Source organism: Penaeus japonicus, unplaced genomic scaffold, assembly GCF_977035675.1.
Source record: "Penaeus japonicus unplaced genomic scaffold, GWHDUDI00000001_assembly GWHDUDI00000001, whole genome shotgun sequence".
Taxonomy (NCBI): Eukaryota; Metazoa; Arthropoda; class Malacostraca; order Decapoda; family Penaeidae; genus Penaeus; species Penaeus japonicus.
The window spans coordinates 55,369,395-55,391,894 of NW_028234403.1; the positions used below are offsets into that span (position 1 = coordinate 55,369,395).

The 22,500-nt window shown below is 33.8% G+C and overlaps 2 protein-coding genes across 7 annotated transcripts in view; one reads left to right on the plus strand and one right to left on the minus strand.

The window, feature by feature from the left end:
* Nucleotides 1–8,238, plus strand: part of Agxt (Alanine-glyoxylate aminotransferase) — an 11,341-nt gene extending 3,103 nt beyond the window's left edge. For all 6 annotated transcript variants that reach the window (XM_043010630.2, XM_086542897.1, XM_043010627.2 and 3 more), the window contains exons 3-10: nucleotides 2,929–3,079; nucleotides 3,355–3,547; nucleotides 3,819–3,981; nucleotides 4,367–4,522; nucleotides 5,027–5,122; nucleotides 5,347–5,595; nucleotides 6,161–6,300; nucleotides 7,278–8,238. In XM_043010630.2, the coding sequence (XP_042866564.2) occupies nucleotides 2,929–3,079; nucleotides 3,355–3,547; nucleotides 3,819–3,981; nucleotides 4,367–4,522; nucleotides 5,027–5,122; nucleotides 5,347–5,595; nucleotides 6,161–6,300; nucleotides 7,278–7,303 (1,174 nt within the window). In that variant the 3' untranslated portion in view covers nucleotides 7,304–8,238. The remainder of the gene's footprint in view (nucleotides 1–2,928; nucleotides 3,080–3,354; nucleotides 3,548–3,818; nucleotides 3,982–4,366; nucleotides 4,523–5,026; nucleotides 5,123–5,346; nucleotides 5,596–6,160; nucleotides 6,301–7,277) is intronic.
* Nucleotides 8,239–13,781: 5,543 nt separating this feature from the next.
* CNPYb (FGF signaling regulator protein canopy b) overlaps nucleotides 13,782–22,500 on the minus strand; it is a 9,407-nt gene continuing 688 nt past the window's right edge. The window contains exons 2-5 of the mRNA XM_043010631.2: nucleotides 18,447–18,564; nucleotides 17,935–18,069; nucleotides 16,653–16,737; nucleotides 13,782–14,070 (exon numbers count right to left, since the gene is read on the minus strand). Of these exons, the coding sequence (XP_042866565.2) occupies nucleotides 13,843–14,070; nucleotides 16,653–16,737; nucleotides 17,935–18,069; nucleotides 18,447–18,564 (566 nt within the window). The 3' untranslated portion in view covers nucleotides 13,782–13,842. The remainder of the gene's footprint in view (nucleotides 14,071–16,652; nucleotides 16,738–17,934; nucleotides 18,070–18,446; nucleotides 18,565–22,500) is intronic.

Below are 22,500 nucleotides of genomic sequence, written 5' to 3' on the forward strand. Positions count from 1 at the left end.
AGACTCAAATTTTTAAAAGGAAAATTGCCCCTCTGGGTATGACCCTGGTGTCCCCGTCTATATGGGTCTGGGTGTCCTTGACGACCTGTGATACGATGATCTGTTTTTCCATTATTTTTATTTCAAGATTGATCCTCTTCATGTGCAATGGTGGGAAAAGAACAGGTGTTTCCAATGTCAAGCATGTTGTAAAGATGATATGATGTAGTGTTGCATAAAAAATATATTCACTTAGAAAATGGTAAAATATGTTTTGTTGATTAGCTGTAGTTTAACTGTGGTAATTGTAACTTAATGATAATGATGGTAGTAATAATTATTGTCATTATTATTATTATCATTATAATCATCATCACCACCACTATAACCTTCACCATCATCACCACCATTATCATCATCATTATCATCATCATCATCATCATCATTATAAAGATACTGATATCACTATGATAATGTTACCGTTATTATTAAGGATAGTGTTACTATTAAATCTTAACCTTTCTTTCCTAAGTACACCATAATGATATAGTATTAGCAACTATATGTCATCTCTTCAGATATACTTATTTATTTATCATTACCATTATTGTTATTACTACTACCATCATTATTGCTATAGTTTTCATTATTATTGAGATCCTTGTTATCTTTAATTTGATGGTTATTAATTCTGGGTACCTGGAATATGCCCAATTGCTTGATAATTGTTACTAAATAAATATCTTTGTTACTTGTTCAATAGACTGTGAATTGTAGCTCATAATTCCAATGTCTTTGCTGTCTAATGTGCATGAAATTGATTGAAATAGATTAAACTGAATAATATTATGTATTTTACTTGCTTCTATGAGCTCTGCGTAAGGGTGATAGGATGTATGGCAGGATGGAAATTGAGCCTAAAGGAAGGTTTTAAATGCATTGATAGGAGTTGTATTTTAGGTCTTGTTATGGTGGTATTCAGATTTTTATTTTGTTCAATCTTACTTGTCAGTTTTGTACTGTCCATCATTAATTAATGTTTTATTTATGTAACCTTTTCTTTCATTCAACAGTTTCCGTCAAATTGAAAGTGTGCAGATGAACTAAACCTTCATAAATAAAACATGAAATTTGTTGTATTTCAAATTTCAATCAAACACATCACTAAAAGAGAAATTACACTTGGAATATTCAAGCTGTTCTTCGAAGATCTAGCTTGCACCCTCCTCAAGGCTCAACTACAGATCCTTATTAATTTCCCATTAAGTGTCTTCTAAGTAGGAAATGATAACCCATTATAATGACGACAGTTAAAAGTTTGCCAGAGGAATTATCCGCAGATCCTAGTACTAGACACTCATATTTTACCTTTGGTCCCTGTTTACCGCCCAAAGAAATTATATCTCTGGATAAAGTAATTTGCCGTTCATTTAGGTGGCATAATGTTGTGATGTGTGTTATGATGGCAATGCTAAGAACCAATAGTTTCAAGTTTATATTTTGTGGAATGAATGAATAATGTCGTGAGATGTTATCATATTGAGTTGAAATGTTAAATGATATCTGACCTTGTGAAATCATTCATTCTTATTCTTATGGTGATCAGAGTATCAAACAGCTTGATTTTGCTAAGTATAGAATCCTTTTAATGGACTGTGATTATTATATTCTTTATATTACAATAGTCTTTTAACCATCCTATTTTTTCCTTGCTATTTCTACCATTTATTTTTAGTGGAAATTCTTGTATATAGATGAAAAAAGATAACCATATGCTGATTACTATTGAGTAATTTTGTAAAAAGATTATATCATATTAGATATAAAATTATTTAGAACAGAAGTAGGACCAGGTAAAAGACCCTAACAAGTGTAGAACTTAAATTTGATATTAACTTGCATAGGGCAAAAGGTTCTTTGTGCAGTTAAAGTGAGTGTCATATAAGTTCAGAGAATGTTGAATGTGTAATGGTACTCATAGCAGGTCATGAATGTAAATGACTCAAGAATAACAGGCTACAATGTAAAGCTTGCTTTTACCTTGCTCTCAGCTACAGAACTTGAATAGAATGTTAATTACAACGCTTAAGAATGACCTTGGGTGGAACCAGATAAAAGCTGCATCATAGTCGTCAGTACTTGTTTTTGGAGTATTTTCTTCTGGTAAAGTTCCTGTGTTCATTGGCAGATCTAGGATGTTCCAAAGGGGGGAATAGAGTTAATGCTATTGGGGTACCAAGGACCAGAGTTAGGGGAGGGGGGGCCCTAGCTTCTCTTTTGGAAACTCTCAAGCATTTCAGAGTAATTTTCTAAGCATTTCGAAGCAGAAGATATTTATATCGTGAACTAAATTATTGACATTTCTATATAATTTTTCTTTTTTTGAATGGGTGGGGGGGAGTACAGTTTATCACACTAAGGGACCCTGAATCATACAATGTCTGTGTTTCCATATTTTAGTGTAATGATAACTAGAATGGCTAATAATTTCAACCATGATATGGGGATGTGTGATATATGCTTTGTCTCTGTTATTTGGTTTCTTTTGGTAATTATGTTTGAATACATATTATATTTGGTATATAGAATGAATGTTACTAAGGTTGTATGGCAGTTTACACAGAATGAGATGTATGCTTTTATTTATATTTTATGTATTGATAGAATAAAGATTTTAATTTTTTAACCCTTTGAGTATGTTTAGTGAAAAGGTTTGCAGTAGCTTCTTTGTGAGTATAGAATGTGAATGGGTTAAATTCATCTTTATTAGATGTATGGCATTATAATTATTATTATTTGAAAAAAAAGAAAAAAAAGAAGAGTGTGCATGTGTGTGTGCCTGTGTACACAAAAATAGTAAGGTACTATCTAATTGATACAATTTTCTATGTAGGTTGTCTCTCCTTAGTATGCTTTTAATGCTAATTCTGTTTTAATTTCCTCTCACAGGATGAATGTACCACAGCCAGAATGCCTGCGGAAGCCCCTGAACGTCCCATCAAAACTGCTGATGGGACCAGGTCCTTCCAACAGTCCGTTACGTGTGCATTATGCCATGATGAAACCTCTTTTAGGACATCTCCATCCAGAGTTTACACAAGTAGGTAATATTTCTTATTATAGGGATTATTATTAGTATGTGGTTTACTTTATGGTAAATGTTAATGTTAAGGTTATTGTGAGATGGTAATGCTGAGCTTATCATACGCTTATATATCCCTCAAGTGAATATTATTATTGAGTTAGTTACTTGTATATATTTTGTTTATCCAAGCAGGGCCACAAAACATAATCATTTCTCCATCTTTCTTGTCTCCTCTGCCTTCTCATAATCTTCTCTTTTTCATCCTCCTTTCCTAATTTTCACACTGACAGATCATGGACGAAGTCAAAGAAGGCTTGCGTTACATATTTCAAACCAAGGCCGATGTCGTGTGCTGCGTGAGTGGCACGGGACACGCTGGCATGGAGACTACTATGTGTAACCTCTTGGAGCCTAAGGATGTAATACTCATAGCGCAGAACGGCATTTGGGGAGAGAGAGCGGCCGACATGGCCAGAAGACACGGTAAGGTTAGAAGAAAAAATGTGTCTCCTGAGGTTATAGGAGAGAGTATTTTGTGATTTGTTTTCTCTTTCTTTTATTTTATGTTCTTCCACTTAGTAATTACTGTTGATTTGCTTTTGCTAGTGATCAGTGTTTGTACTATTTTTATGCTATTGATTTGCTATTATTTTATGTAATGATTATTACTTCCATGTATGTTACTTAGTTCCTTTTGATCTTGCTTTTTCTTTAATAAAAGGCCTAAGCTTTAGCATCTTTGATTAATCGTTAGATGCTGATGTCCGCATTATCGACAAACCCGGCGATACCTTCACCCTGGAAGAGTTAGATGCCGCTTTGGCTCAACACAAACCTGCTGTTCTCTTTATGGTCCAAGGAGAGTCTTCTACGGGTGTCTTGCAGCCATTAGAAGGAGCAGGAGCTTTGTGTAGAAAGTAGGTAGACTTTGCATGATTTATGCTGTAGTTGTGATTGTTTTAATTCCATTAGAAGTAGTAAGCAAGCTGTTTTTTATTTGATTTAATTGTTGTTTGTAGTGTTTATTTTCATTTTTTGGGGATAAGTTAATAATTACTTTGCAACCTTTTATGTTTTGTTTTATTTACTTCATTTAGATATTTATATTTTGGGGTATTTTTCCTATCTTTTGAAGAGATATATTTTAAGGCAAGAAATTTGCTGAATCAGTTGAGCGATATGGATTAAAGTTTGAAAAAATCCTTTATAGCTCTTCAGAAGGGACATATATTAAAAAAAAAGAAAAGAAAAAAAAAACTGTTGAGAGCCAATTGGTTGATACTAAAGAGCAATATTTTTCAGACATGGTGCACTGCTTGCTGTAGACTGTGTTGCATCATTAGGAGGTGTACCGTTTTACATGGACGCTTGGGATATTGATGTGGTCTACACAGGGACCCAGAAGGTGATATCTGCACCCCCGTCCATGGCACCAATTGCTTTTAATGATAGGGCGATGTAAGTTACTTATTGTGCTGCCTTGTTTTTGTTACTGATCCTCGTCTGTACCATGATGTGTAATTAGGCTTCTGTGAATCATTTTTATTGTCATTCTAATATTTATTGTGATACATAAGCAAAAGAAAATGGATGTCCAATATTCCTGTATAGTAGTTGATCTTATATCAGATAATGTTCATGTGTTTTATGTATATTACTAGAACTAGTTTTTTTTTTTTTTTTTGTGGATCAAGGAATAGTTTGTTCAGAAAGTATATTGACCATAGGCAAAATTATTTCTGCAATGTTTGATTTAATGTTGTTGATGATAAATGCCTTTTATTCATTTTCTCGATAAAGCGATTTATAGTGGTCATGTCTTTCTCTCATGGAGGATGATTAGAATACAATTTTTCCTATGACAGAGGACAGGGAGATACCCATCTTAAGCTATTAGGTGGAGAGCAGTTCTTCGCAATCAGAATAGTGACTGATCATTATTAATGTAATTCCTTTTGCCAGGGCTAAAGTAAGGTCCAGAAAGACCCCAATCAGAAGTTTCTACTCCGACATGACTTGGCTGGCCAACTATTGGGGCTGTGATGGCACACCTCGCAAGTAAGTCAGTTCCTCTTTTCCATATCAATGCCAAAGTACAGGTTATATAGCTCTTTTGTGATTTACGTGCATAGTGATTTTGGTCTCTATTTATTTATTTTTTAATTTTTTTAATAATGAAGGTATTTATTGATTAGGGAGCATAAAGAAATAAAAGTGTAATTATATACATGTTTCAAATGTTCGAAAGAAGAGATTCCTAATCTACAACGCTTTCGTTCTAGATATCACCACACTGGCCCAATCAGTGCTGTGTACGCACTCAGGGAAGCCCTTGCTATAGTCTGCGAAGAAGGCCTAGAATCTCTGTGGTCAAGACACGAAGCTTGTGCCAAGAAACTGCACGAGGGTCTGGGCGCCCTCGGTCTCAATATGTATGTGCCAGACCCCAAGAAGAGGACTCCCACTGTCTCAACCATCCTTGTTCCTGAAGGAGTCGATTGGATGAGAGTCTCCAAGTACTTTATGTCGAAGTAAGTAGATCTGTTTTTTTTTTATTATTATTATTGTTACAGTTGATGTGGTAATATTTGCTTTTTGAAGTTGGGCTTGAGACTTTCAAAGCATAATTTTAGGATGTTATTATAGTTTTATATTTTGTTTTATTGATGTAACAACTAGGGAAAGGGACTTATACAAATTTGGGATTTTATTATGATTTTGTGAGCTTTGTAGTATTCTATTTAGCAGTAAGCTTCCAATAACAGAATAATACAGTTGATACAACTACTGTTAGTGATGAAATATATTTTTTTCTATAGTATAGATAACTTAGCCAAGTGACATTTTGAATAATGACTCTGTTTGAGTATCTGTATTTGCAAGTTTAGTTAATCATATACCTTACACATCTGCAAAGTAATTATACTTTGCCATAGGACCTAATATAAAAAATCATGATAACAGTTATGATTGTCATTCACTATGAATTTGAATACTGAATAAAAGTGTCCTGTATTCTAGTGTTTGACCGAAATTATTTTTGTGTCGTACGAAACTGAATACCAAAAATCCTTATTTTCCTTTTTATTCAAATAGTTACCTAGTTGAGATTAGTGGTGGACTAGGCCCATCTGCAGGGAAGGTCTGGCGTATTGGGCTTATGGGCTACAACTGCACGCCAGAGAATGTAGATTTGGTGCTTAGGATAATGAAAGAAGCTTTGGCAGATGCCACAGGTATGTTGAATAAATTTTTTGTTGTTGATTTAAAGGATTGAGATGTATATTGTCTCTTCTTTTTTAGTATAGGGGGTTTCTCTGCCGTTTTATCTTGGTGGGAGAGTTTTTTTGTTTTTCATATATATATATATATATATATATATATATATATATATATATATATATATATATATATATATATATATATGTATATATATATATTTATTATACATAATATATATATATATATATATATATATATATATATATATATATATATATATATATATATATATATATATATATATAATATATATGTATATATATATATATATATGTATATATACATATACACATACATACACACATACACACATACATACATACACATACATACATACACATACATACATACACATACATACATACACATACATACATACATACACATACATACATACACATACATACATACATACATACATACACATACATACATACACATACATACATACACATACATACATACATACAAATACATACATACACATACATACATACACATACATACATATACATACATACATACATACATACATACATACATACATACATACATACATACATACATACATACATACATACACATGCACACATACGCACATACGCACATACACACATATGCACATATAAACATATACACACATACACATGCATAAACACACACATGTATATCACATGTATATGTATAGATATAATGTCTCTTTTTGCCTTTTGATTAATAATCTCATAACTTTTTGATATATCTAATTGAAGAATTGTTATTGATATTCCATATACACAATGTCTATCATAATACGCAATCATATTAAAAAGTAGAAAAAAAGATTATAGCAATTTTACTGTCCATATTCAGTAACTGTATGTGCTACTGAATTGCTTATCATTATTGACAGCTTATGACTGAGGTTTTAAGGTATTTGATATCTTTGCAGGCAAGTCACAGAAGTCAAAGATCTAAGAGGTCCAAATATTGAGCAAGAAGTACTTATCCAGAGTTATTGTGCTACACTGTGGACGGAGAATCTGCAGCTCAAGAATGTCGAAAACGTACGCTAATTTGTGAATTTATGGACTTCGTAGAGGTTGTGTACTTGTGCACTGGATTTGCTCAAGGAAAATCATTGTTTCCTATTTTTTTATTCCTATTTTTAGAGATAACTGAATTACGATTGCATTTTAAACGTGCTTTAACTTTTTTGGTTTGGGGTTTGGTGATGCAGCTTCTTATACATTACTGTTGCACAGAGTTCATAGTGACAAGTGTAGAAAGGGTATGGAAGATTGTCTTTAATTCCACAAGGCAAGAAACAAAATTATCATTTTGATAAGACCTCATCAGAATGATATAGAAGTGATCAGGGCCTGAAGTGAAAATGTTAGATACATACCTTTTATATTTGGATTATTCATTCTCATTATTCATAATAGTTGTCTGTTATGCTCCGTTGTGACGATAAGGTTTATGGTGACTGATATATGTATATGTGATACTGTTTTATTCCTTTTGTGATGTGAATATAGACACTTTTTAACATTCCAATAGAAATTCAACTGCATGAATGCTTTGCAGTTTTTACATATTCAATATCTTTTAATAGAGTGAACATGTCATTATCAAAGAACCTATATTTTCTAAAGATGTTAAGTAGTTACAGAGTTTATTTTCAAGATGAATATTTTTGCTCTTTTCACTTTTATAAAGATTGCTTACAATCTTCAGTTTTGTGAACATTTCACAGGGTATCATATATACCAATGTTGATATTTTCAATTTTATTGTTAAAGTTACAATTGTTGTTTACATTTTAGTTATCAATGAAGATGTTTAATATCACAGAGATTATGTTAATAAATATACTATAAAAAACATTTTCTTTGAGAATTTTATCAGAACCACCTCTTTAAGATTCACCTTAAGGGAACTACATATGAATGACATTAGGGTTTCCATGATATCTACACAGAAGGAAGACCTGGACTGTGATGCCAAATTTTTGTCTTTGTTCGTGGGTGAATGGAGAATTATTCTAAACTGATTTGGGTGTGGAAACCAGGCCAGAGTAAGATTTTCATAGGGTGTCACACCCGTGTGACATGGCAAGAAGTGCATGATGACGGGGCGTCACACCAGTGTGACGTCCCTGAAAATTGTTTATGCCGGGCGTCACATGTGCTGCGTGTATCACGTCACAGTGTCCAGCGTCATGACCCAGGCAATATTACTTAGGCCCGGAGTAGGGGGTTGCCAGCTCTCGCTGGGCTGTCGGCATTGGGTTAAACACTTCTATAATGTGATGCCCCATTTGACTTCATTTACTCTTATTGCAAGCTAGGACCCATTTACAAAATGTATTGAATGAATGATATTTAAGGAAACACTCAAAATAATAGAAATTTAGATATATAAATATATTAGACAATTGAAAAGATATATATATCAACAGGTTAAGTAATAGTGAAGGGGAAAAGTACCACAGTATCAGTTTAATTTAAGATAATGTAATAATACTTGACAGATGGTATATTCTGTTCATTTAAGAAATGTTGAGAGACTTTACCCCTTCTAATATTGCAAAGTGTTTGCTCATTCATTTGTTAATAACACCTGTCCCTTGGTGGAACAAAAGCAGTAACATAGCAATTGAAAGGTAATGGTAAAGTCCAACAAACATTGTTAATTTATTTGCCTATACTACACAACAACTTTGAATTTTTGAAAAATTATGAAAGTTCTAATGACCTAGATTATGCACTTTGTTTCATCGCCAGTTTCTCTCTTAAGCAACCTTGTATAAAATTCTTTCTCTTTCTCTCGTTCAATCATGCAATCACCCTATCTCTCTCTCTCTTTCTGTTCCTTATTTATTTATCAATTCCCTTTCCTTTCCCTCATTCATTCTTTTTCTCCCTCATACATTCATCTTCCCTTCTTTTATTCTCTCTCCTTGTTTCTCATCCATCCATTCATTCATTCTCTGCCCTTCCAGACTTTCTATCTGTCGGGCTAATCAGTGTCATCAGTACCTCCCAGTCTACTTTTGGATCTCAATATTCTAGGTCAAACAAAATAGGTTCCACTCTAAATTTGCTCTGGTGTACCTCAGTTTCTTCTAATACGTCACCTGATACGTAAATTTTGTCTGAGAAATCAAGTAGATCAGACAAAACGTCAACCGATTCTGCGTGGAGCATAACTTAACAAGGTGTCTAGTGTCGTTAACGGAAATCAAATGTGGTTCTGCATCCAGGTTGCTGGTAATTTCTGTTGAAAGTATATATTAGATTTTATTCCTTTGTTGATGAGAGTTATTAAAAAGATTACAAAAAATAAGATCTGAGAAGTCAGAGAAGAAAAGGGTCTGGCCACCAACCATTAAAACCTTACCCTTTAGATTAATTTTTTAGTGTTAAGATTTTCTTATCAAATATTTGGCAGTACAATAATTAAAAGCCTACATACATTCAACAGCTTTGATGTTTCTGGCAAAATATATTGTCTATTTTTGCTCATGTGATTCATGATTTTAACAATTAAAAGTTTTGTCTTCACGATATGACATCTTGCTCCATGTTATCCCACCACTAATTAAGATCATACAAATTAGACCTTGCTTATTGAAGTTACTTGTATTCAAAGCAACCAAAAATATTATTCTTCAATAAATTTTTATACTTTATTCAAATACCATTACCTGGTACTGGAAATGGATTTCTTTTCTTCAATATATAGCTATGAGATGCAAGTATTGTACTATATAAAATTTCACAGAGTTGGAACAGTTTATAAGCATTTAATTGTAGGAAGCCTAACTACACCTTGGCAGTTAATATTTAGCATAGCAAAAGACTGGTTAACTTCTAAAACATTTAAATAGCATTATAAACAAACTACCTTTAACCCACTCACAATGAGGCATATATTTACCCAATGCCACTCCCGCCGGCAAGAAAACAAACGTGCACAGCTTCACACCAAGAAATCTCTATTAGGCTGTACCTCTCAGAACGCTTTCCACCTACCCAATCCTACAAGGAGGTTTTTGTACTTTTTAACACTCAATTAACAAGTCAAGTAAAATGCAATTATACAAATTGAAACCGGTGTGCGTGTGTATATACACACACAAGTGATTATGTAAAATGCGTATATTCTATGACATGTCAGGATGTCATCCGTCGCAAGAGAAATATTCCGATGAGGTTCTATCACGTCTTGCAGTATGAATGGGCTTAACACATTGGTTGTAGTTTTAATAAAATATTTCTGCAGGAGGATGGCTGGTTTATATTGTCTGGCACGGTGCCATCTGAGCCTATGACTGACTCTGCCCTTGCAGGAAATCATGCCATCTGCTGCTAATGGGTTAATGATCAGTCTTACTCAAAAATTAAGTAAAGGAAAAAGTATTTGCTCTTACCTCCTACACATTATATATTTATAGCATTAAAAGCTTTCCATTGTTGAGTTTCTATTAGATAAAAAATGCATTTTGCTATACATACACAGGATATAATGAAATCTACATATTTACGAAATATTTTTTATTCACCTTAACAAATTTTATGAAGAATATTCATCGGTGGTAAAATGTTTAAGTAAAAAATATTCATTTTAAAAAGTTTGATGTGAACATTACAAATATTGATAAAAATGTCTTACATTTTTTTTTCTTTCTAATCATTAATTACATCTGAGCATTATCAAGTCATGCTTTAATATGATGACTAGAGTATACGATACTTTTCTGCATAGCACTGTATTTCAAAGACAGATTAACACAGTATAATAACATAGAACCAAGGTATTAAATATTAGGAAGACCCGACACCCATCAATATCAACAGAGCTCACAGATCTTGCAACGGTCGGTCGGTCAGTCAGTCAGGAAAAATATTCATAATACCTTTAGGAAGTATTAAAAAATAAGCAGCCTGTTGATTCATTAAGCTTGATCGTCGTCAATTCAATTCTGAAACTCTAGTACCTGATTGACTATTCATTTAATATCTATTTCAGCAATATCTAAGGTAACTAACTAGCTAAGGTCCCTTATTACTTGACACTGATCAGCTGGTGATTCTAATACATTAAACAAATACATTTTGATTCTTACCATATCAAAGTATTTACCAAAATAAGAAATCAAATTGTTATCAAAATCGACCATACATGATTTAAATATTCTGCCTTCCATTTTCTCTGTGATCCCAAACCATCCCAAGTCTATTGCTGAAATTAAGATATCCTGAAGAGTGTCCATAGGAATGTCAATTCAATACAAGTTTATGATATGTAGAGAGATTTCCTTTAAAATATCAGCTATTTATAAACCCGTTGCTGACGGGTGTCACGGAATACATGATGGGTATCATTAGGCCTAAAAGATGTCAATGTGTACATGAGGTGAGATTGGATGCTGCTCGCAGATGAAACACACTCACAGTCATAAAATATTATGACCGTAACCCTTGTTTTGTGATGAATTTAAGGGAAAATATTCATCAGGTAAGTCTGCTCTGCCTGGAGAGAGGAGAAAACATTTTCCCCATCCCTCTAATTTTTAGCGAGTGCCGGCTGCCTCAGAAATCATCCATTCTGATGACCAATTTGCTTGCTCGCCCTTCTGTCCATAATGATTTAATGAGTTTCTCAAAACATAAAGTACTAAGATTACAAAAGAGTGACCCAACATATTGAAAGATGACATCAAGATTAAGCGATATGCAATACATGTCGGCGATGATAATTTGACAAAAAAAGTATTTGTGTACACAGTGTAATAATTCATCAAATTACCTATTCATCAAATTACATAATAAAGGTTGTTTTCAATCTCTAAAAAAAAAACAAGGAATTTCAGCCGTCTTATACTTCCATAGTCCACGTGCTTTGATATTCAGATCCATAATTCTTAATTCTAACTTTCATGAATGAAAAAGCCAGCCATTAATCCCAATACAGAAATCTCATGGAAAATTTAAACACTCATTAGCAAATCATTATCCTACATGAAAGAAAAAACAGAAAATGCTGATAGATAAAGAGAAACAAACTAGTCTATACAAGATCTAAAATATAATAATACTTTAAATAAATCAGAGAGACAGAGCAAAAATACAAAAGTAAATATTCCTTAGTCTATTATAAATCAATCAATTTATACTCTCATGGTTAAAAATATAATAAGAAGGATAATATAAACAAATCGTTAAAATAAAATAAAGGAAAAACAACAACTTTTTCTCAGTTCCTAACAAACTAATTAATCTACACTTTCAAGGCTTAAACATAGCAAAAAGATGTCAAATATATCAGTAAAATAAAATAAAAACTAACACTTTTCTGAATCCCAAATAAACTAGTTGATCAACCACATCCCCTCAAGAACAAGCCGTAAAAATCTAAACATCTTCGAGAAAGTGAAATGCAAACAATGTCACAGAGGACCTGAATACCTACGAAGCTTTATAAACACATTCTAATAAGCAACTGCAAGGTTATCTAACTGATATTCAATCACCGACCACGGAGCTAGGGGAGGGGGGAACAAGAGGGGACAGGAAGGGGGTATAGTTGAAGTAGAATTTACACCTCCGTTATTTAATAACACCTCGATTTATCACAGTGCACATCAGGCTTTGATTATGGAATGTGTGAAGTTCAGGATATCCCTTGCATATAAGAATTATCACTTTCAAATGAGTATATTTCTTCCTAAGGAGCCAACTCATATTATTTTTGTACTTGGGTGATTTTTCAAGGTTCTAATATACACTCACATACTATCTGTTGAAATAAAATGGAAAAAATAATATCCACGTTTAAAATATAAGCCAACTCCTTACGTCCAATGACGACCCCACAGACAACTTGGTGACGAGCTGGAGTCTCCCTATGCCCGATCCTGACAGTATAGTAAATGCCAGATTGGACATGGAGGACCTCATGCTTAAAGTCAGAGTACTGGCATTAGAGGGATCATTGGTCCAGGAAGATTTCTAAAAAAGTTTCATAAATTCTGTCTCCTCCCTTGGTGATAGTGGACGAGCAACACCCTCTGGATTTACCGTGATTCCTGACCTCCATTTTAGGTGTGGATGGGATGGTTGGGGGGGATATTGTAGTCAAAGGTTTAATATCAACCACTACAGTGTGCCTCATGTGACAAAATCATAACAGAATCTAGCTTAAACACAGCAACAGTTTGGAAACACTAAATAATCAATGTCTTTAAACAGATACCATCTTACTTCAATAAATAAATGCAGAGAAATTCTTATCTTTTAGTATCCTTACACGACAATACCAAATCTATTTCAACATGACTGCAGATGCCCTTAACATGATCATTCTATGAAATAATTTGAAAATGAAACAAGAATATCAAAATGAAAAACACTCAAGGATGATTCTTTCACAAAAAAAGACACCTAAATCAATAAAATATATTTATTGTGACCTAAAGAAGAAAAGAAAAAAATTAATAAAAAAAAGGACTACAATTCATTTTTCCTCGTCTTGCTTCTATCTCCTTTTAGCTTCTTCTTGTCTCCCTCTTTCTCCTTGGCTTGTTCTTCGCTGGTGATATCCTCACCATATGGTTCAGAAAGACACTTTTTCTCCTTCAGGACCTTCTTACAGACGGTCACCTGGAGAGATATGGCCTGGTCGCCAAAGTACCAATCACTGATGTCATCTTCATAGTCTTCGATGAATTGTTCACACTGTAGAGATGATTTAAGGAAAAGATTAAAACAAAAACAAAAACAGTCAAGTGGTATCAAATAATAGAAAATTGCTTTTGACTAAGGAGGAAAAAATAATAATAATAACTCTCCTCTGGAAACTTTTTAGTAACTCAACTGAGGCTGTGCTTTTTTCAGATATTAATCTTGATCATAAGAGCTAATTCTTTGATACAGGTTACCAGCAAACATATAACTCTACTTTGGAATTCCATTTCTTTCATAACCATTTGTATTAAATACATATATTGGTATTCTATTCATGAACTAGCAACTTTATGAGAAGTAGAAAAATGTGTATATATATTCTTAATATAAATGCTCCCAGTATATAAATATATGATGATATTAGCTCTCTTCCAAAGACTATAACAAAGTGTGTATGTGAAGCAAGTTAAAAATGCCAATAGCAATAGTTTTTTTGTTTTATGGAACTGAACAACAGCTATTGTGAGAACAATCAAACAACATATCCTGCAATCATATATAAGTTAACCCATTAGCAGCGGATGGCATGATTTGATGCCAAGGCAAAGTCTGTCGTAGACACAGATGACACCGTGCCAGACAATGTAAAGCCACCATCCTATTGCATACATATTTTATTAAAACCGCGACCAATGGGTTAAGGTATGATTTTAATATCTTTTACTTTCCACAGCGAAGAATGCAAGCTGAACGGTAACTATCTTTTGGATCCATAGTATTACTGAACTAGTTATTCTGAACAGAGTTATCAGGAGAAACAATTTTCTGTTTTTCATGGTGTAGTACCTAGCTGTAAATAATCATTAATAGCACTTGGCAAAAATATAGTGATTTGGTCCAATAGGAAACTGAACATTTACTTTTTTTCTTTTTTAAATATTGAATGCCCTGATATTTCCCTTTCTCTATGCCATGGCTAAAAGGTATATTTGTATTCAACTCATTAATTTTACACTTTGAAGGTTCAAATATTCCATTCAATTATTTAACCCATTGCTGACGGGTGTCATGACATACATGACGCAGGAGCTTTGGCCTGACGACGGGTGTCATGACGTATATAACGTTTGACGACTTTGGATCACTGTGCTATATTATTGTGCTATGAGTAAGAAGTGAGTGATGATGGCAATTGCAAACATAATTACTATAATTACTGTAATATTAACCCATTGCGGACAGGTGTCATGACATACATGACGTAGGAGCTTTGGCCTGGAGACGGGCATCATGATGTACATGACATTTGGGGATTTTGAATCACTATATCTTTATAGAGCAATGGCACACAGCAAGTTGACGACCTCTTGCCCTAAAGTACCGCTGATAATGGATGTGCAGGCAGAACAAGAAGAGGAAGGTGACTCAATCCATACCCACTGTCTAAAATGTGCTCCTATGCTAATATGGATGCCTTTCACTTTGCACTCACATTCATAAGCACAGGTTTCCTTCCTCTTCCCTAGCTCTTCATGTTATCTTCATTGTAGGTGGTTATATGTTTCTTATCCGTTCATGACAGCACAAAAATACAAAAAATAATGTTGCTTTTTGTCCACCCATAAAACAGCAATACTTCTATCACACTGTGTGTAAAGAAAATAATGAGCTAATATGGATCATATCCTACAATTTTAAGCAACTGCAGCATTGATAGAGCCCGTTATATGGCACATAAAGTCTCTAAACTCAATAAAACACACAAAAAATAAGACACAACAATGACTAGTTTTACAATGAGAGACTGAAAGAGTGGAAAGATTCAAATTATGTTGCTTCAAGCTACCTTGTTCTAAAATAAAACCTATCCTGGAGATTGGGCAAGCGAATCTATCCCCATCCACAATGGGTTAGGCAAACCTAATATCCAAAACCTAGATGGTACCACTTTCTTCTAGCACCAGCAGGAGAGAGAGCCTTGGATGGCACCCATCTACTGTCTCTAGCAAACACTATCTTTAGAGAGCGATGGCACACAGCAAGTTGACAACCTTTTGCTCTTAAGTACCACCAATGAAGGATGTGCAGGCAGAACGAGAAGAGGAAGGTGACTCAAACCATACCCAGTGTCTAAAATGTGCTCTTGTGCTAATATGGATGCCTTTTACTATGGCTTTAGTTTTATAATGAGTGACTGAAAGAGAGTGGGATGATTCAAATTATGTTGCTTCAAGGTGCCTTGCTCTGAAATAAAACCCATCCTGGAGACTGGGCAAGCGAATCTATCCCCGTCCGCAATGGGTTAATAACAACAGTAGCTTCAAAAAGTAGCACGTGCCACTGACTAAGCTTCTCTCATGTAAAGGAGATTCTAAATAGTTCCCTTTTCACATAAAATACCATTTATCAAACCTCTTATCTGTATAGTGTTCTTAAAATGATTTCATCACTTAACTGAAAAAATGCCCGCTATGCTACACAGTTACTAAAAAAAGTACTTAAGTCTAATGCCAATCATAAGAACAATATACATATTTCTCAACAACATATCACATCACAGGATGGAATCAAAAGCTAAGGGGCCATGAGAACTGTCGAATGAAATGGAATGGCACGGTATATCGTTAGCCTACCTGGGTCTTAAGGTGGGTTACTTCTGCTGAAGGTTCATCCCATAGCTCCATTGGGATACCTAGGTCTACCTTCACCCCCTTGTTTCTGAAAAATAGGAAATAACATTGAGAAGAACTGTGAAAAAGACAATTAGTAATGAAAATAACATGCGGAATAATGCGGATTACTTATGAACTACAAAATTACTTTCAAAGATACTTTTCTTCAAATATTCCTGTGTCCGGAAATTCAAAATGAATTACCCTATGATATACTTTGTAGATTTGATAAGCTTCAATTATCATCTTCAATATTTTTGATTAATTAAAGGTTTTGAAACAATTTATACATCTATATGAAGAGGTATAAAAATATGCAACCTGCTTCAGTATCTAAATCAACACTTTGTTACCTAAAACAAATTCTAAGACATCAAAGCAAACCAAGAAATATCTCACAAAATTATTATAAATAGGGGACCCCATCTGAGCATTAGAAAAAGAGAAAAAAAAAGTTACATATCTATATTACTCCTTAACCCATTCTAGCTGGATGACATGATATCATGTCATGTGAATATTTCCCTCCTGACGGATGATGTCCTACCACATCATGGACTCTTCCAGCAAACACACGTTCTACATAATTACGTTTATATATACCCATTGTAGTCGCATTTGTATATACACATTTCTCTTGACTTATCCAAAAATGCAAAAGAATTCAAAAAACTTTTTTTTTTCTTCTTCACCCTGTAGGATAGGGCAAGTGAAAATCACTCCAAGAGGTAGGAGGTGTAGATTACTAACTTATAAGGCATCATATATACATATATATATATATATATATATATATATATATATATATATATATATATATATATATATATATATATATATATATATATATATATATATATATATATATATATATATATATATATATATACTTACCATACAGGCAAGCTTACATGTAGGCACATTTATGCCCATGCACACACAGGAAAAGGAACAGGAAAAATAAAAGGAGCAGGAACAGAAACAGTAACAGTCACAGACAGACAAACACAGACACTCATAGTATATATATATTTTTACTTCTGACTATCCCTTTCTACACCAGCTAATACCAGAATTAGAGAGTGTATTTTGTCCTCCACTCTCTAAAATACTGCATGTACATATACTCCCTCATCCAAGCATACAAGCATACAGGCAAGCACACGCACAAACAAAATGAATTTGCCTCCTTTGGCTATCTCGTTTCACACCACCTAAGAAAGCACCTCCGTCCAAGACTCACACAAGATTATGTAGTGTCTGGAAGGTCTGACTCATCTTCTTGGCCCAGCGCGTCGAGTCCTCGCGTTCTTTGTGGACGCGATAGTCTAACATCCCCGGGCATACTTCCTCTAGTGTTTCAACGAGGCGTAATTCTCTGCAGCAGAAATATAAGAATTAGATATTATACTATATCTTAAACTTCAGTATAAATATTACAAAACAGGAAGGGGTAAAGGAATTGTTATCTAGACCAGAAATCATCAATAGAAAGCAGCTATGAATGAAAATATCTTTTACACAGAGTATACACAATATGCTGTAACCTTTAAATTCAATAAATGTGACATGTTAAAACCTTTGGGCTCCATCAGCGCTATATAACATGAGACAAAATACTTACTAAGCATGTCTATCAAATCAAAGAAACAAGTACTAATCAAAAGTCCTTACCTTACTTAACCAATATCAAAAGACAATCTCTTCCATAAGTATAATTCACAACCTAATCTGCATTACTCTTGTTATACTCACGACTTATTGTATTTTGTCTTCTTCTTGGAAGCGTCAATGTTATATCCCGTCTCAATAACGCTAGAGGAGTCTTTTGATTGCAATTTCTCGCCGAGCTCCTTCATCACCAGCTTACAAACTGCAAAGAGATAATGTGGTTCTCTTACTACAAAAAATTCTGTCTAAAATATTCACGAACACGTACATGAATATCTTCATCTGAAAACCTCTCTTTATGCAAATGCACACAATCAAATCAAATCAACTCATTTCCCCATAGAATAACTATAAAATATAAAATTTTATAAAAATAAATATAAATATAAAGAGGCAACTTGTCTCTTTGGGAATCATACGATGCACATTCTATTAAACGATCATGAATTACCAAAAGAAATAATAAGAATAATCTATGCAGATGACATAATGTTAATACCAATCACCAAAAATATAACTGAAACTTCGAAGCTTGAAAATGGATTAGAAAAAAACAAAACAAAAGAATGGGGAAAAAATAAAACTGAAACCTATTGACAGAATAAACATAATGAAAAAAATTACAAACACAAAACTGGGGATCAAACAGAGAACCTTAAATAAAATTCTACAAGATACATATCAAACCAAAGATAGAATATGGAATTACAGTATATGGAGCAGCAAAATAACCGCAAATAAAGAAACTAAAAACTTTACAAAACCAAATACTAAGAATAGCAGCAGGATGTATCGACACAACACCTATAATAACCCTTCCGGCAATGACAAAGTACCATTCCATTAACAAGCACAATAAGAGAATTAGAAAGCATACAATTAACAAAAATTCCGGGGAAACCAAACAAAACAGCAATAAAACAACATATAATAGATATCATAAGAATATATAATCCCTCAATGGATAAAAGAACATTGGTAAATAGAGTAAGTGAAATCATTAAATATTTAAATCTCTACACTGAAACAAACTGAACACTAAATATATCACTAATCTCACCATCGTATGATATGTTGCAGATTATAGAAATAAACATAAAATCAGAACAATATAACAAAAAATAACCCCATACCAAATTGATCAAAAAGAATTTCAAGTATTAGAAAATACAGCATATAAAAAGAATTTTAAAATTCTTACAGATGGATCAGTTATAAAAGACTAAGACTCAGTTTCTTCAGCAATTTCTATTCAAAACTCAAAATTAACCCTCTCTGGAGAACGGCTCTACAGTACAGGTACCGCGCACTCTTCAAAGCCTGCCGGGGGCGACAAGCACAGTATTGTGCCCCGCCCATTTGATTAGATTAACTAATAATTAACGCCCCCCCCGAACGCCCCGACACATTTCAGGCTGAATGCCCCCCGTCGTAAGTGGGTTAAAAGCAATATGGAAACTTCCGAAAAAAAACACCAAAATCCCTCACACAAAATGATTTGCTATAAAACAAGCTCTTAAATCCATAACAAATAATAAACTCACTCACTCTGTAATATTAACTGGCTAACAATAAGCCTTACCATTAATTCAGAACCAAAAGCCAGAAAATTATAAACAAATCACTTATGAAGTATAAAACATATTACACTCATTAACAAATAGAAATAAAAAAACAAAACTATAATTAGTTTATAGAATTATAAAGGGAAATAAAATTACCAAATTGTATACCATATGAAACGACACACTCACACACACACACACACACACACACACACACACACACACACACACACACACACACACACACACACACACACACACACACACACACACAAAAAAAAAAAAAAAAAAAAAACACCATAAAAAAAAAAAAAAAAATCAACCAAGGGGAGACAATATTTCAAAAACATTTCAGATACAGAAAACGACCACATAAAATCAAAGATCTGGAAATTAGACCCATCTCAGTCAAGACTCAAGAAGAGACATACAAGAGACTGAAGCAACACTCATGCATCATGAAAATGGAAACCATCCCATTTTGCAGATGGCGCGAGAACAAGGAAGAAATACATAATATGATATTCCATTGCCTAAGATTTCCACTAACACTCAGTGAAATTAAGACAAGCTCTCAACAGAATAAAAATACATGATTCTAACATAAATCTCTTAATTATTGACACAGACCCTACACCAACAGAAAAGTACTACATACTCAGACATACAAAGATTTACTCACAAAGAACAAAACAAGTAGAAATCATATAAATAACCAGAAGAACAAAAACGACAAGGATCCAAGAGACAACCACGGTCTAAAACCCCATACAGTTAAAGAATAAGAAGAAAAAGAATAAGAATAATTCAATATCTAAAAATCAGTGCGACATATATGACAGCAATACTATGCCCATCCCTTCCCTGCCCACCTGCACCCAGCCACACCCCTGCTACTCCTCCACTTAATTATATAATGCTTTCTGTCGTGCTTTCCTGCACACTCACTCTGCTAACTCCCTGGCAACTTGAACGTAATCAGATTCACGAGCATGATTAGAATATCATATTGTGTGTTTTTGCTAATTAAAATGGCCTTAGGGAATAGATGAAAATACTCAAATGATTATATAATGTGTGATTCATTTATCACTTAGAGATTTTAGCTTTTAAGGTTTTTTGTTAATCTGTAATGAATACAGTTTAAAACTTCTTTCTAAAACTGCAATTGGGATGGATAGCAGGTTGCTTGAGTAATCAATTTGATATAACTGACATCATGTGTACCATACATATACAAAAAATATATAACATTAATTCAGTCTGACATATCTAACGGATTAGTAATAACTAAGAACAGAACCACATGGAGATAGAAAAAAAAAACTAATTATATGCTCAGAAAAAAAAAGAACTACTATTAAGTATAAAAATAATCCAAGCAATTAAAAGGCAATCCCACAATCGCTTATTGAAATCCACCGATAATTACATCAAGTGAAGCTATGGCCCCTATGCTTTATGCACTGGCGATGATCACTGAAACTTCAAATCAAAATGCATATTCCAGTGAGACAGAGGTTTTTGTCAGTTCACTATCAAATAAGAAACTGGTCCAAGCACTATCTTGCAGGGAGAGGTTTGCTGGCCTTTGCAAGAATGTGAAGTATAGAGGCTACTACTCTCTTCATATAGTTCTGTTTTGGATGATTAGTAACGGACCTTCTCCGCAAATGCAATGGGAGAGAATGTAACAGATAAATTAAAAGAAAGAATTATGAAAGAAAGAAAAATTCTATGGGAAAAGTGTATAAACCTACGATACTATTCTGATCGTGATTGTCACCCGAGTCGGAGACACCTGTGGCTTCTAAACTTCCTCTTCAAGCCAGGGATCATGGCAGCAGTGATAATTTCATATTTTCTGATATTTCAACATCTACAGTCAGTTGCAATTTCAATTAAATACAACAATCCTGCTTTCCACCTCAGTCAATATTAGGAAGACACCTACAGCTGTTCTCGAAATGGGGTCATAACACCAATCTTATCTTGGCTTCCATGTTTTTGGCGCTTTAGCAAAGACCAACAAATCTTCATGTATACTTTCGCAAGATAAGAGATTAGACTTGTGCCTTACAAGAAAATGAATCACCAGGGAGATCTAGAGGCTCTGTCTTACTAGAATATAGAGCACTGGAGTTTATTGGCTTTCTCTGGAGTGCCAACAAGTGTCCTCCAATCTTTTATTCTTTAACTTTTAAATTTATTATCAATCAAAAATCATATTCAGTAGATGAGTTTTCCTCAAAAGCACTTGAAAATTTTGGTTTGTCAAAGAAGGTTTACAATCTTAACTCAACCTGATGGTGGTACAGTGTCGCACAATTACCGAGGCCTTCACGCTCCCGCAAAGGCTAAAAAAAAACTCCAATGCATATAATCCTGCAACACAAAGCTTGGACTGATTCCTTACATACTGAAAAATCAACAGGGAAGTCTACAAACTCATAACTCATAAGAATATGCAGGGTGGACGTTTGCTTGCCGTTGCATGAACATTGAAAAGCATGCAGGCTACGGCAATGGGTGTGTAGGCAAGTGGTGGATGCAACAATAAGTTAATAACCTTA